A 16,931-nucleotide genomic window follows, 5' to 3' on the forward strand; every position below is an offset into this window, starting at 1 on the left:
ACTATCACTATCACCATTATCAAGCCACTGAGTATTTATTTTAAAAAGCTGTTGAGCACTGTTTGAGGTCACCACCCCGGGAATACCCGTTTTATTTTGTCTTACCTAAGGAATTTCTTGAGATACTGCCGGCTACACGAAGACCAGGAAAACACCCCATTGTTTCCTGTCAGTGTGGGAGACATGATATTGCCTTCAGCCTTCCTGCAGGGATTGCCTTCCCCATCGTGAATCATGCCGAAGCTGAAATAGAAGAAAACAGAAAGTTTTCTGTGAAGCCATTTTCCAAATGATAATCAAAGGAAGAAGATAAACTGAAAATCAATGAACCCAAGTGAGAGACAAAGTTATCACAATTCTAAGAAAAAACAAAGACAAAAATGAGTTACTCTATACAATCGACCTTTGAACACCATACGGGTTAAGGCCACTGACCCTCCCCACCTGCAGTTGAAAATTCAAGTATAATTTTTATCTCTCCCAAAGCTTAACTACTAATAGCCTACTGTTGACTGGAAGCCTTACCAATAACTTAAAGGTAATTAATACATGTGTTGCATGTTACATGTATTATGTACTATTATATTCTTACAATCAAGTAAGCTAGAGAAAAAATGTTATTAAGAAAATCATAAGGAAAATACATTTTTTTAATTTTTTAAAAAAATTTATTGTTATGTTAATCACTATACATTACATCATTAGTTTTTGATGTAGTGTTCCATGATTCATTGTTTGTGTGTAACACCCAGTGCTCCACGCAGAACGTGCCCTCTTTAATACCCATCACCAGGTTAATGCATCCTCCCACCCCCCTCTCCTCTAGAACCCTCAGTTTGTTTTTCAGAGTCCCTTGTCTCTCATGGTTCGTCTCCCTCTCCGATGTCCCCCCCCTTCATTCTTCCCCTCCTGCTATCTTCTTCTTCGTCTTTTTTTTTTTTTTTAACATATATTGTATTATTTGTTTCAGAGGTTCCGATCTGTGATTTTTTAAAAAGATTTTATTTATTTATTTGACAGAGAGAGAGAGCACAAGTAGGGGGAGCAACAGAGAGAGAAGAAGCAGCAGGCTCCTAACCGAGGAAGGGAGCCCGACGCGAGGCTCAATCTCAGGACCCCGGGATCATGACCTGAGCCAACTCAGGCTCAGGAGTCCCAGGAAAATACATTTAAAGTAGTATTTACCAAAAAAAAAAAAAAAAAAAAAAAAAATCTACATCTAAGTGGACCTGCACGCACATAGTTCAAACCAATGTTGTTTAAGAGTCAACCGTAGGGGAGCCTAGGTGGCTCAGTCAGTTGAGCGTCCAACTCTTGGTTTCAGCTCAGGTCATGATCTCAGGGTCATAAGATCAAGCCCCACATGGGGCTCTGCGCTCAGCGTGCAGTCTGCTTGAGAGTCTCTCTCTCCCTCTCCTCTGCCCCTTCACCTTGTTTGCACACTCCTCTCTAAAATAATAAATCTTTTTTTTTTTAAGAAAAAAACAGTCAACTGTAGTGTTGTAAAATTAATATAGAAAATTCTAAAAAATGCTAAGGGCTTTGTTCTATTATGTCTTGGCCACAAAATCAAAGAATGGTATGTCTGCTGTATATTTTAAGGACAAGAAACTTTTGGTCAATACAGCTAAGCTAAATTAAAATGATGGGATAGTCAAATTCTTTTATTTCAAGTACCACATTTTTTTTTTCTTCCCACCAGTTGTGAAACTGTGATAAGGAAGTTCATGGTCAGGAGGTGATAGGTTAAAGAAAAACCAAAAACACATTTAGACATCTGTTTGACATTCATATTTCTTTCCTGCTCTGTATAAAGGCGCCTTGTGCCTAACACGCATTTTTGTACCAGTGTTCACAATAAAATTGGTTCATTCATACCTTGCTAAGAAAGTGGCTGTGCACATACACAAGATTCCAATTTCCTGAAGATAATCTGCTCATAAGAGACACTAGCACCAAAATATTCAAATATAAATTATAGTTGTGGAGATGATTTTGCTTCTATTTTTAAGTCAGAAATCAATCAGATGCTCTGAAAATGAGCATTCAACATAAATGCTGAATACGAGACACACACGCCAACACTCTTAAACCCATCTATCCAAAGAGCTTTCGCTTTGAAACAGTCATTTTGTTACGCAGCGTGCTGATTCCAATGTGGATGCTACTGTTCAAGGGATTTTTGAAAAGCCTCTACAGAACTGCATTGGCACCAGATTTCATGCCTTATAAATTCGGCTCATTACTCTCAGGTTTTCTCATTCCTCATTTCGAACTCTATTTTCACAAGAGAAAGATTTACTAACACCAGGGAAGAGAATGCTAAGTACACGCAATGACACCAACTATAAGAATATCCAGCGTGTGCACCAAAAGCCTTTGAACAATTAACATGCCATTACATTCTGGGAATTTACACGTCTATCCAATTACTTTCTCGCTATAATGAACTAAAACGATCTTCACTGCAGAACATGGAAGACATTCCTGAAAGACCAGGGGGTCCGTTAGATGACTTGCAGTCCATCTATACCGACAATGGATTTCTGTGCAGCTATAAAACATTGTTGTTTAAAAAAAGCAACATCCACGATGACTTGCCTTTATTGAGGGAGCTCTCCTTATTGTCAGGTACGATTCTGAGCTTTACCCAAGATTTAGCCTATCTATTCTGACTAGACCAACAATTATCATTAGGGGGATGCCAATGAATCACCCAACTGGTTTTCATAGAAAGTGGTGAATCCAGGGCTCACTCACTTGTGCCCTGACTCATGAGCGATGGTGAAGGCCAGGCCAAGCCCCGTGTCCTCATTGATGGTACAACTTCGGTACTTACTGCACATTCCACTGATGGGTGCAAACCCTATTGAGAGAGCAATTTCAAGTGTTAGTCCAAGGGGCACACATACAGATACCTGACCATTTCTTATGGATTCAAAATGTTCTGCACAGTTTTAGTTTCATTGGTTAACATAATTAATTTCAGTTTAATTGATTCATGTACTTAATTTTTTTGCAGGGAAGCACTAAAGGTATAGGATTATCTGTCCTGCCCAGATAAATGCAGAATTTAACATTTTCTTGCCTTTTAAAAGATATTGCCATCAACAGATCCTCCTCCCAACCCTGTAAAGTCACTATGAGTGTTATATTTTCCATTTTACATACAGAACAGGAAGCTGCAGGACATTTATATGCCTTATCTCAATTAAACCAATGCAAAATGTCCACTTAACAGCACTATTAGCATTAAAGCTCAAGGTATATTTTCTAAGAGAACATACATCCTGGTCTTTTTCTGAAGCAGACAACATGAAAAGGTCTGAACAATGTGAACAGATTAAATGCATTGTTTCCTATTCACTAGAATGTGACAAATGCTTCTGTTTTCAAAAACTACTTCCTTCTAAGAGCAGCTATAAAATCTTGCCAGCCAGTGTTTGATTCTATCTTGAACCACATTATAGCGTTAAATGTCTTTCTTCCCAGTTTGGGGTCCTCCTATGCAGAACAAGAGTATGTACCCCGTTAGTATTAAATACACACTTGCAGATGGCCTGCATCCACTTTGCTGCTATGTGGTCCATGAGACAATCTGAGAAACTTAATGTGTAGGCATATATCATCACTGGCACCACCACCACCATCAACACTGAGCTAGAGGAGCATTAATTCATCAAAAAAAATTGTTGATTTCTTACTGTATGCAATGGAATATACTAGAAAATACAGTATAGATGTGGAAGATTTAGTCCTTACTCATTGTCTCGTGCAAATGTAGAACAGCTGAGTCCTTTAAAGGTCAAGTAACTTTCTAAAGGATGCACTTCTATGCTACCCAAGGGCACAGTGATGCACCATGGAGATCAGTCAAATTTTCTTCAGCTGCCCCAGTTGTGCTTATGGAATAAATCATAACTCGTCTAAACAATTCACCTTAATGATCATCAATAGAGTTAATAAAGAAAAATACAGAATGAATAAAGGAGATGAACTCACCATTCCACCCTGACTTGAGTTAAATAGAACAACATTCACCACAGGGTACACTGAAGATAACTACTCCACAATTTAAATATTAGGTCTTATTAAGGATCATTAGGACCACCCACCCAGTAGACAGTTTCCATACTGTGTTTTCACAGGTGTGAGTGAAGCACCCATTCATACCTTACCTAGAGTGTCACATGGTTCATTCTTCCAGGAACAAATGTCAAATCCCGTGAGTAGGATGGCGTGGTCATGCCTCTTGCCATTCTTTCCAATGAGGGCAGACTGCCACTGACAAAAACTATTCAGAGACTGGTCTGCATGATGGTTGATCAATAATCCTCCCTATGGGAAACCCACACAAATCAGAGTGTGAATCTGTCAGAGGTGAGAACGTTGAATTATTCCATTTGTACAAGCAAACACAGAAACATGTTTCTAGGGAGAAAGGTCAGTAGAGGAAAACACTTGAGCTAAGGTTGGAGACAACCGATAAAAAAAAAACAAAAACAAAAACAAAAAACCCTCAAACTATTTCAGGTAAATTCTCACAATATTTAAAGCAACTACAGAGTTTTAGTAGTATACTTTATGACTAGTTCTATTTCTAAAAAAACAAAAATAATAACCTGACATCAGTTAGGAATATCTGTGTTCATCTCATGCTGGTACCACCTTTATAAAACTGTTAAAGCTTTTAGAACCTAATTAAAAGTTAATAGTGCCTTCTTCAATACAGCACGAGGAAGGTAGTGACCACAACTTATTTACCCCTATGTCAAACTTTCCAGCAAAGGGTTTGCCACGTCACAGATTAAAATCCACCCATCCATCAAGCAATAAAAAGAAAGCTCACTGAACGGATGTAGAAACAAATAATCATAAGACTCTGAGGGGGTAAGATAGGCCCTAGCTTTAAGATAATTATTTACCAAATCTTTGCTTAAAACTATTGACTTGGGTCAAGTTGAGGGTTTTTAGAGTAGGTCTTTAATTATCCGTGAATTAGGATGCCTCTGGCTTCAATATCCTTGGGCAAAGTATAAGTGGTAGGTTAAAGACAAAAGTGTCTCCCAATGACACACACCCTCCTTTCTACCTTCCTAAAATTCCAAGAACAATTTGACAGGTTAACCTCTGTAGCTGCACACACCTGGACGATGAGATTAATTTTTGTCTTGTCTCTGACTCCTTGCTTTGTACGTTAATTACTGGGGTAATGGATGAAGAGGAGAAGCCACAGGGGACTTAAAAAACTTGGTAATCTCCACCTCAGAAAAAAACAGTTTCAAACAGCATCAAAACACTACCAAGCAGTGAGTACCGTGCAATCAACACTTTATTATATGTTCTGGATTTATGATTTACTCCATGCCTGTGTCCTGCACCTCAAGGTAATCAATTCAAGGGCAGTTAAATATTCCTTATTTTATTCCTGGTAGTACCTAAGATGGTGTTGGGGAGACAGCAGGTTTACTACAAGAATTTTCTGATGACTTATTTTCAGTATGTTTTCAAAATATCTTTTTAAATCTACCTGCAATTACCCAGCATATCCAACGTGCAAAATCCAACTGACCCTTAAATCTACTATCAAATGCCCCTTCCCTGTAAAGCCTACATAATATTTGTATTTTTATATATAATGTAATATTTTACTATATATGCATATTTAATCATATCAATGCCATTGTATAGATACATGTATTTTATATATATGTGTATACATATATATATATATAATTATTTTGTGATGTTTTAGTTATTTGAATATATAACCCTTTAGGTTGTACTTTCTTTGAGGATAGGGTCAGCCTATTTTCAAGCTGGAATTTCTAACGACTAGTTCATGGATCGGTACACAGTAGGTATTCAATAAGTAGATCCTGAATGGCAGAACGTATTTTTTTAAGGATTTTATTTATTTGGCAGAGAGAGACACAGCGAGAGAGGGAACACAAGCAGGGGGAGTAGGAGAGGGAGAAGCAGGCCCCCGCCAAGGAGGGAGCATGATGCGGGGCTCGATCCCAGGACCCTGGGATCATGACCTGAGCTGAAGGCAGATGCTTAACCCAAGCGCCCCCTGAATGGCAGAATGTATTAAGAAATAAGTGAAGTTTGGCACTTACAGGTTCTTGTTCCAGAAGAATGAGGCTCACCACAACAATGTTTATGTCACTTCCAATGGTCCCATCTTTAAATAGGCTAGAAACCTGTTGGAACAATTGAAATCAAATGAAAATAAACAAAACCTAAAAATTTCCAAAACTCTGTGTATTAATCAGGCAGATTTATAAGTATGCAGGCTTCAATTTTACAAAATTGAATATATGTATATGAACGTATGAAACAATTTCCTCAAAACTCAACTTTTTTCCAATAAAATTATGTGACTATAGCTGCTATTCGATCCATACAAGGATATTCTGTGATTTTTGGCTGTTCTGGAGATCCAGAGTATTGGAGTCCTAACAAACTCCCTTACCATGTTCATGACCGTGAGAATGTACGTGGTAACATTTGCCTTGCCGTGCTTTTCCACCATTTTCTTGTCTGCTACCACAAGGGTTTCCACATTTAGGCCCTTTTGTGATTTTCCAGCTGATCTTCTGGGTCGCCCTGCACTCCCATACTCATCAAACCTGAGATAGGTATCCTCCGTGGGAGGCTTAGGGGCATCTACAATGAACATAAGAGCATTTGGAGGGGATTATCAGTGCAGAACATCTGAGTGAGATAGAAAGAAATCTAAACAGGGCAGGGAGAGAGTCTGTAACCAACACTTGACAGATGTACTGATAAATGATGACTTCGGTGCTTGTCCTGGGGCTTTGCTCCTAGTTTGTGGTAGAGAAAGATTCATTCAAAGAGGTTGGTAGACGGATAGACTCAATAACTCAAAAATACCCTAACAAGTGGCACACACACACACACACACACACACACACACACACACACACACACACACACACACTACAAATCTAGTTAGTACAGCAGGTCAACAAAAATTATTTTTGTCTGAATAGTCTTTAAAAACAGAAAATGCTTATTTTATTTTATTCTAAACACTGCAAAGACATTCTTTGCATCTGAATTCATAACACTTCATATATTATTTTCTAAATAAAATTTAGAAATATATGTCCTACAAAACACTGTCCATGTCTAACATCCCTGTTTCATCAACACAAACTTGAATATCACACTAAATAAGTGCTCAGTAAGGACTCTTTGACCCAATACTGAGTGAGTTTTTGGGGAAATGGCATAAGTCAGGGGTGGTATTTAAAATGATATTAAATATTTCACAAGAGGTAAGGTGCAGGCACTACCTTAACAGAGTGGATATTGGCCATGGCCTTTGAGAAAGACACCTGGCAGTGGCAGGATGTTGGGCCAGGCATGATCCCTTCAGTTAATGGGGAGGGACAAGTCCAAGGATTGTTGGGAGAGAACAGGGCATTTGGAAATGTAATACTAAGAGTTATCTCAATACTTCAACAACTAGTACAGACATAACAGTAAAGTCATTATAACTCTCCACAGAGTGAAATTAAAAGATCAAATTATGCAGAGTTAGATATAAAACCTCAAGTTGGCCGCTTTGATAAGTGACCCTGAGTCTCAGTTTCTTTAGCAGTGAAAAGAGCCTAATACCCATAATACCAATCATAAGGCTGCTCTAAAGATCAGCTTTGATATATCTATCAAATACATATCATTGTCACTATGGACAGCATCACTATTATTAATATCGCTATTATCATAAATCTGTGCTAGGCTGATAGTCCTTAAAGAGGATATTTCTGTTAACACCCCCAAGCCCCAAAGACCAATTAAAATGGTAGAAACATGATATTTCATTATTGCTCCCAATCAACAGCTCAGGGATACCAGTACCCCTTCTTCTTGGGTAGAACCACCATCTGGCTGCTCTGTCCGACTCGGCACTCACCTGCCATTCGTGGCTACTGAGCCTTTGGAATATGTCTGGTGCCACTGGAGAAACCGAAGTTTTAATTTTAATTTTAATTAATTTCCATTTAAATTAAGAAAGCAAACCTTGATACGGTGATTGAAAAACAAGTAAGTTTGGAATAGCATGCATATGTAAATCTACTCTTCTAACCTTAAATTTTATGAAATCCAAATACAGATTAAGTATTTCTGATGAGAATTTGTTGTCTACATTGGAATTGTGCTCTAAGTGTCAAACAATGACTAGATTGCCAAAACTTAATATAAAATACCCGATTTATAAGTTGGTATACTGATTGCATCAATTGAGATGATATTTTATAATTTATCGGGTTAAATAAAATATATTATGAAAATTAATTCGCCTATCTTTATTTTTTTTTTTAAATGTGGCCACTGGAACATTTAAAACTACTTGTGGGGCTGACATTGCATTTCCATTAGATGCCGCTGGTCTACAAAGTGCAGAAGGTTGTGCCTGGGTCACAAACCGTGTGCCTGGGTCAAAAACCTGTATCTCACTGCCACCTCCACATAGGTGCCAATATTCTCATTTCCCGTGAAGTTATCCTTCAAGAGCTCAAAGGGAACAAACATTCCATCCACCCCTGAGGATTCATCTCTGATTTCCTTCATTATTGGAAGACGGGGTTCCTTTCTCAGGAGCACAGAAACCAAGATAATATAGGGACCCATGACTAAAATAAACAAAAGCATATCAAAATCTTTCCTAGTTTAACCTAGAAGAATTGAGAACTGATCACCGACTTTTTGCCTGACAGGGATGAATATTGGTCCATCTCCAAGACTAATTTCATGGGGTGCTTAGGGTAGCCCCATTTTAACCTGCAGAGTCAGCACACCTGACTGCACTCAAGAAAGCCTGTCGAGGGCCCACATAAGAACAGAGTAAGAAAAAGTTTCCTTACATACATTTCTTGCGTCGTCCACAAAAATGCTGCTTTTGCAACCTTGGGTGGTGATGCTCTCTTTCTTGACTCCGAGATGCATGGGGAGTGTGAGTTGGGGAGTGACCGGGATAATGCCTGCTGGAGCCCGGGTAGTCATGGCAATGCTGGACCTTCTCCTCAGCCGTCCTTTTGTACAGTACGTGAGGATGGTGTCCGGCAGGTGCGCTGTAGTTATGTTCCTGGGCCAGCAGCTGAGGTAATGGTGAAATGAGGAATTCGTTTTTTCGTGTCCTTATTAGACCTGACTAAAGAGCCAAACACACAGAAAACATTAATGGTTCCAGGCAATCCCTTCTTACGTGGTGATTTTCAACAACTGTTTAATCGCTACTTCCTTAGCACCGTGCTAAGTAATTGACATGCGTTATCTATTTCATATGTACCATAAACAGTTACAATACTGTATGTTTCATATGTACCATAAACAGTACAATACTGTAAAATACCTCCATTTTACAGAAGACAAAACTGAGGCTAAGAGAGTAAGTAGGAAAGCTAGCACTGGCATCGTAGGGAAGGAAAAAATAATTTTCCCTTTACCCTTCTAGGTTCTTGACTCAGACCCCCATTGTAATAAAAGATTAACAGGAGAAAAACAGAGGCTTAATAACATGTATACCTTCCTTCTACATGGGAGTCACCCAGGAAGACTGAGAAACTCCCCCAAAGGGCCCAAGACACCACCTTATAAATACTGTCTCCTGGGAAAGATAGAAGATGTTGAGGTGGTGATGGGGGCGGAGGACGGGCAGTCATGCAAGGTTACCAGGAAAAGCACAGAAAAAAGAGCTATGATTGATATGCAGATTTAAGTCCTGGCTTTCTGCACCAACAAGTTGCTAGAGATTTGGTCACCCTCCTGTTCCTGGCACAGAGAGGGAGTCACCCCACAAATGGAGGTTTCCCTTGTGAAGGTAAAATGGTAACTTCTACTCGGTTTTCAGAGCTTTTCTTATGTCTGCTGTTTCTTAAAAACAATCAGCTGAAAATAATCCTTATGCCAAAGAGGCAGCGTTTGGGGCACCCAGAGCTCTCTACCCTCAGAAGCAGTGCCCTTAGCTACAGTTCCAGACTCTGCACTACTAATCTTGATGCATAAGGACTCTTGTGCCTGAGGGCAGAGCCACGTGACGTCCTGGAGCCTCTGCATCTATGACGAGGGGGACACAGCGGCAAACACAGGACGGAGGGGGCTGCTTCATAGTGGCCCGGCCGCCAAGGGACCCATAGCATGGGCAGGAAAAACTATGACATCCCATCCTGGTTTCACAGGTGCTAAATAACAGGACTAGCATAGGTGGCGGAGTGGGGAGAGTGGTCATGGTCATCTCCATGTGTTATCGACAGCATCTGCTAAATGGCGAAGAAAGAATGAACTGGGACTTCTATCCCCTCCACTTTGACCTCAGTCTGTACACGCTAATTGATTCCTTGTTCTTTCCGGCTTATCTCTTAACTCAGGCAAAAGCCCCAGGGGGCAACACATCCATGGGTGAAACTGAAACTACCTCCTCAAGCAAGAGTGACTCCCCTGAGCCAGCAAGACCCCATGTGACTGATCCCAAGACAAGGACAGACGTGACCTTCACTGCCCACCTGCACATACCCACTAACCTTTGCTGCACATTTTCCTGACATAAACCTGGAAGTATTTTCAGCACTTTGGAGACAGCCTTTGAGATGTGAGTCCGCTGTCTTCCTGGTGTTGGCCTCACTGAAATAAATTCCTTTCTTGTTTCCCCACCACTCGTCCCCTTTGGATTCTGTCAGCGGCAAGTGGCCAGACCTGGTCTGTTTCAGAACTGCCAGAGCCAGGCGCTCTTGAACCCCTGTGCCCCAGCGATAACAGGGGACTCGGCAAGCCCATCCAATCACAATTTCGCTTTCCAAGTTTACGGCACAAAGTGTGTATCTTTGTACCTGATATTTTAGCCGCCAACACACCCCTGTCTTCCCTTCCACACCTCCGCCCTTTCTCTTCTTGCATTTGGTTCAGAAGGTCCTGGACATCCGGGCCCTGGGATAGCAAGTGTGGTCTGCCGGCCCTGCAGCTTCAGCCCATCCAGGAGCTTGTTAGACATGCAGATGCAGGTATCACCCCAAATCCACAGCATCAGAGTCTGCATTTTATTTAGATCCCCATGTGATGTGTGTGTCTGTGAAAATCTGAGTAGCACTGATAGAGGCTGGCCACTCTTAACCTTTGCCGAACATCAGAAACCCGTGGGGATCCGAAACACACACACAGACTCCCTCACTCCCAGGAAGAATCCCGCACCATCAAAAACCAGATCTCTGTCCTTGTGACTCATGCATCAGACCTTCAGTTCTGAACTGCTCTGGTGACTATCGCCACGCACCAAGGGCTTCGTGGGCCAGTCTTCTAGGGCTTCCCTTCTTCGTGAGCAAAATGGGGACCCTCCTCCCCTCCCTGACTACCTTACAAAGGGAGACAGAATAACCATTGAAGAAACCCTTTATACACTCTCAACTACAGCAACCTAGGTGGCTAAGGAGGACAGCTGATTGAATGAACAGTCACTGAATGCCAGGGAAGTGCGAGGCACCCAACTATGCAGGAGATACACAAACAGAGCAGGTGCTCTGCTGGGGAGCCAGACACCTAAAAATTCAAGGATGCTACCAAATGCTAAGGGGGTGTCGGGGCGAGCGCAGGTTACTATGGGAACACAGAGGCGCCGGCACTTAACCCCGCCTGCGGGCTGGAGGGGTTGCTGCATACGGGCTCTGTGCCCAGGCCAAATTTGGGCCCGCTGTTATAGGATTCAGCTTCTCGTTCTTAAAAGAAGTCCCAGAACATGATTTTCCTCCCCCTTCAGGAGGGTGCTGCCTTCGGAAAGACTGTCTCATTGACTTGAAGCACTGACCTATTATCTAGAACTAGGACACAGACAGATGTTTTCCTTGGCTTGGCGAACTCCCACTGAGCACCTAATGAGCAGCCCTGTGCCAGGGGTTGGCATACAGAACAGATGCACGCAGCAAGTCAAAAGAACTGTTCACATTCATGTTCTCAGGGGAGATTCCGGAAGAAGAGAAATCGATTGGCAAGATAAAAATTCAGACAAGTAAAATCCCACAGTCTAGAAATCCTGTCCATCATCTCTTCAGGCTGGCTCTCAGAGCAACCCGCCCTTCCCCACCCAGCCCAGGGCCATGCTGGTAGAGGTTTTCATCCCTCATTTGGACACTTTCTGTTTAGTCTCCCAAAGCCTCCTCTCATATGGTGTCCTCACATCGGCCAGAGTCCTTGTCCTTGGTAATCAACTCTTCCCATGCACTCCAGTACTGATCTCGAATCCAAACCCCTTTTCCTGGCCCACAGGCCCCTGCATAACCTGCTGAGTGTGGAGCTGGGCAGTTTATCTGTCCCCTCTCCCTTCCTCCTCACCATTCTTACAGGGCATTTCACCTCTTGAATCTGCTATGTTCTCTTACTTGCAGGGGAGCAGAATTTGCCACCCCAAAATATGCCTCTTTGGCACAAGGATTATCTTGAGCTGGTTATTTTTAAGAATCAGCCCACACAGGGGCGCCTGGGTGGCTCAGTCCATTGAGCTGCTGCCTTTGGCTTAAGTCATGATCTCAGGGTCCTGGGATCCAGCCCTGTCTCACATCGGGCTCCCTGCTCAGCGGGGAGCCTTGCTTCTCCCTCTCCCTCTCCCTCTGCCTGCCGCTCCCCCTGCTTGTGCTCGTTCTCTGTCAAATAAAATAAAATAAAATAAAATCTTAAAAAAAAAAAAAAAAGGAAAGAATCAGCCCACACAGGAGAAGCTCTGAAAACCTAGAGAAGTTACCCTTCTCTAAGAGACGTTTATGTTTATAAAGGAAATCTCCATACATAAGAGTATCTTCCTCTGGGTACCAGGAATAGGAAGATGACCAAAGGTCTGGAAACTCTTCTCAATGGAGAAGGTGTGGACTTAAATCTGCCTAACCACCATACCCTTGCTAACTGCACTTGGCCTGATAAGTTCCCATAACTTGCTTCTTCAAAATCTTCTTCTGTCTTTAGCTGGAGATGGTATTTAGGGTGGTGTCTTGGGCCTTTTGGGGGAGATACCTAAGTTTTCCTGGGTCCCTCCCATGTATGCAGGAGGTATACATGTTAATAAACATCTTTGTTTTCTCCCGTTGATCTGTCTTTTATTACAGGGAGGTCTGAGCCAAGAACCTAGTAGGGTAGAGGGAAAATGATTTTTCCTCCCCCACACACTCTCTTGCACACTTTTTCTTTGACCTCTGGTCTCCTGCTCCCATCGACTTGCTTGGCTTCTGCTGCTCACTGCTTTGTCACCTTCCTCTCAAAGAAACTACACTCATGGCCCTGTTTCTCCTCTCCTTCCAAATGCTCTGACACCACCGTTTCTTTGCTCATGTCTATCTACAGTGACAGAAACAAACAAAATGCCACCCTCCCCCTACCATATGCCCTGTGACAGCTAGAGCCTCACCAGCAACCCTGCTCTGTGTCACACGTTATCAGCCAATCAACATTTGTTTATTAGTCTACAAATGTTTGTGGAATAAGGGAATGAAAGAATCTCTGACCGCAGGCTTGCTGAGGACACGCTAGCCAGCACCCCGTCCCTCCACAGCAGAGGAGGAGACCAGAGGTGGGAAGCAACAAGTTCAAATACATAAAAAACCAGGCACTCTTTCCTAAGTCCAGCTGTGAAGCCTGGAGCACTCCTGGGGGTGCTTTATTTGAATCTCACGACCACCCTGTGAGGAAATCTCAGTTGGAAGCACAGGTAGAATGGGGTCCCGCTGATGTGAACCCTGGCCTCCCAGGGCCCCCACCTCTTCCACAAGCGTGAAGACAAAAGACACCATTAACAGTCCCCAGCAGACAGAGTGAACAGTTAAAAGGGGGGGGGGGGAGAAGCAGTGATTCATCCATGAAAGCCCTCCTGCCTTACTAACTTCCTAACTTGGTTAAACTAATATCAAAGGCTTACGCCACTTAAGTGCCTAAACTGGACTAACCGGTTGGGAAACTTTTTCTCTATTTTCCCTGTCTTTTCTTGAGCACCTTAAGCAACTCAAAGGCACAGCAAAAGCTGCTGTGTTGAGAAAGCATGAAAAAAAAAAGAATTGCCATCCTATATCCCCCGGGACAAACACACTGGCCCCACACGGCCCTCTCTTTTTCAGGTCAGAGTGACAAGGACAAAAATCTAGAACAATTCTTCAAAATGAAAAAAGAATTTTACAATGCCGGATATTAAGGAAGAAACATTCTTTTTTGGGTTGAGTTTGACAAAAAACATTGGAGTCTGACCAAATAAATACATTTTATAGTTTAAAAATCCAAACCCAGCACCTCCAAAGAGAGCCATCTGTTTATTTGGAGAATATGTGAAGCATCTTGAGTTACTGAACACACGCAACGTTCTGGCTCCAACAGTGGTGAGCAAGATGGAGCGGTGGTCTCATGTGGCCTCCAGTTAAATGGGGGAGGCAGGGATTAAATAAGATCACAAATGGGTATGGAATATTCCTTTGGGCAAAGTATGAAGAAAAAAAAGTGCTCTATGAGAGAAAACAAGCATGAGGAGAGTGGGAGATCGTGAGAGGCTTTCCTGAGGATGGCATTTCCAGGAGACCAGAGCCCTTTCCTGGCTCATGGTGGGGGGGGGGGGGTAGTTGGTGAGGGCGGACAGGAGGGGACAGAGACCCAGTGGCCTACCAGTAAGGGGATGGAGTCTGACGATGCGCTGAGGCTTCCCCTACGCTAGGGAAGGACAGGAAAGGCCTCAAGTCCCTGGGGAGTGGGTTTGTTACACTGAGAGCTGTCCCCAACCCCCCATCCAAGAGGCCTCCTCTCCCTCAGAAGAGACAGGGAGCTAGAGATAAAGGCCTGGCTGCCCCCGCTTCTGGACTCAATACTGTTCCCACATTAAGTGTCAACCTTTTCCAGTTTCAAAGACCTAGAAACCCAGTCACATAATTTAACTGCTAAACTTAAAGACGCAATGGATACAGACCAAGACTCAAGATTCTATGCAGATCATTGTTTACCACTTTATACTTTTAGAAAGGAGAGACTATAAGATGATATACTCTGTTAGTCGTTGTTTCCTATTTCAGATTTCAATGGTCAAATAATACATCAAGGACTCATGGAGGGTATAAATCATACTTCAGGAAACTGCCCTTTAAAACACTCTCCCCTTAGGTCATTTTTAAATTCTATTAAAGGTTTTAGACTTAACAGAAAAAGGGAGACTGCAGATTCCAGGAAGGACAAGGTCCTTGTCTTGAGCGACCTGTATCTCAACACTTACCCCATTAAATAATCAAAAACCGATTCAATGGGTTAATGATGTTTGCTAAAAGTGAGATGATATATCTTAAAGAAAGGTCTTGGGGGCGCCTGGGTGGCTCAGTCGTTAAGCGTCTGCCTTCAGCTCAGGTCATGATCCCAGGGTTCTAGAATCAAGCCCCGCATCGGGCTTCCTGCCTGGTGGGAAGCCTGCTTCTCCCTCTCCCACTCCCTCTGCTTGTGTTCCCTCTCTCGCTGTGTCTCTCTCTATCAAATAAATAAAACCTTTAAAAAAAAAAAAAGAAAGAAAGGTCTTGAAGCAATAAAAAAAAAAAAAAGAACCCCCAGGGGCAGTATCAATCTTCTATTTCTCTTTTTAAGAAAGGCTAATAGAACAACAAAATACCCCCCATGAGGCTGGCTGGAGAAAATACTGGCAAAGATATATATTTGTGCTTACCAAAAATCCATTGATTTTTCACTTTTTAATCTTTTACCCATTGCCAAAAATAAAGACAAAAAAAATTGCAACTTTAGGCAAGATGTCACATTCTTTTTTAAAAAAAAAAAGAAACTCCTATTTTGTCCAAACAATAGCACTAAAGAATAACTAACTGATTTGTTGCCCAACGTGTATGAGGATACCCCAAAGAAGAAATCTCAGTTTAGAGTGAGCGAAAAGCTTAAGGAAGTGTATGCAGTCCGTATGAGACAGGAATCCATGGTCCAGGGACTGGAGGAGGAGAAAGGAAGTATCAAAGCGAAGGACTAGGGACTAAGAAAGGCTGAGGAAAGTCTCTAACAGAGGAAAACCATCAGCATGAGGATGTTTTAGAATTGCGTGAAGAAGTGATAAAAATTAAGATAAAATGGAATGGCACAAAGACAATGAAGTAAAGGAAATGCTCAACATAAAAACAACAGTTCAGGGGGCGCCTGGGTGGCTCAGTAGGTTGAGTGTCCAACTCTTGATTTTCGCTCAGGTCATTATCTCAGGGTTGTGGGATAGAGTCCCGTGTTGGGCTCTGTGCTCAGTGTGGAGTCTGCTTGTCTCTCTCCCTCTGCCCCTCCCTCTGCTCTCTCTCTAAAATAAATAAATCTTTAGGAACAACCCAACAGTTTAGAGGTAAACTTGAAGCTCGACTGCTTGCTAGCTGGGCTTAAGCACTCTCAACTCCTGGTTGTTTTTTTTTTCCCCTACCTGTGAAATGGAAATAAGAGGATCCCCACCATGGGGCTTCTTATTGATCAAATAAGTGAGTATTTATCAGGCAACGTGTAAGCTGTCAACTGCTCAGTAAATATTAACATAAAACATAGAGCCATAGCGACTTTCCAAAAGGAAATTGGAGGCTTGAGATTACAGATTTACTAGGTTCAAGATAAGAACAAGTAGAACTATCTGGACCGGAGATCAGGCTGAGGAGACAAAATCTGACATTATGCCGAGAGCATCCGGACACTAATAACATCCTCAGTTCTCTACAAAGCATATAATTCTAAGACACCGAAATAGAATTTTCTCCCATCTGCATCTATACATGGGGGGGGTGGTAAAAGACAACTTGCACAGGCCCTCACACGTAGACATGCCTTTTGGAAAAAAGAAATATATATTCAGGATTCCCTATTACTGTCAGAGGGGGAAAAAATCTCTTACACTTTGGGAGAAAAAAACAAAAATGTACATGTCAACACAA

At 42.1% G+C, this 16,931-nt stretch overlaps 1 protein-coding gene across 2 annotated transcripts in view; it reads right to left on the reverse strand.

The window, feature by feature from the left end:
• Positions 1-16,931, reverse strand: part of ADAMTS18 (ADAM metallopeptidase with thrombospondin type 1 motif 18) — a 148,531-nt gene that overhangs the window by 64,908 nt on the left and 66,692 nt on the right. Inside the window, exons 4-9 of one of the 2 annotated variants that reach the window (XM_028094743.2) lie at positions 8,905-9,187; positions 6,479-6,672; positions 6,123-6,206; positions 4,179-4,338; positions 2,761-2,866; positions 106-243 (exon numbers count right to left, since the gene is read on the reverse strand). In XM_028094743.2, the coding sequence (XP_027950544.1) occupies positions 106-243; positions 2,761-2,866; positions 4,179-4,338; positions 6,123-6,206; positions 6,479-6,672; positions 8,905-9,187 (965 nt within the window). Of the gene's footprint in view, positions 1-105; positions 244-2,760; positions 2,867-4,178; positions 4,339-6,122; positions 6,207-6,478; positions 6,673-8,900; positions 9,188-16,931 lie in introns of those variants that run through there. The other variant, XM_088027154.1, reaches the window with a different exon arrangement.

This window comes from Eumetopias jubatus, unplaced genomic scaffold (genome assembly GCF_037043125.1).
Source record: "Eumetopias jubatus isolate StellerSeaLion01/CBP00866 unplaced genomic scaffold, mEumJub1_p1.0 scaffold_10, whole genome shotgun sequence".
NCBI lineage: Eukaryota > Metazoa > Chordata > Mammalia > Carnivora > Otariidae > Eumetopias > Eumetopias jubatus.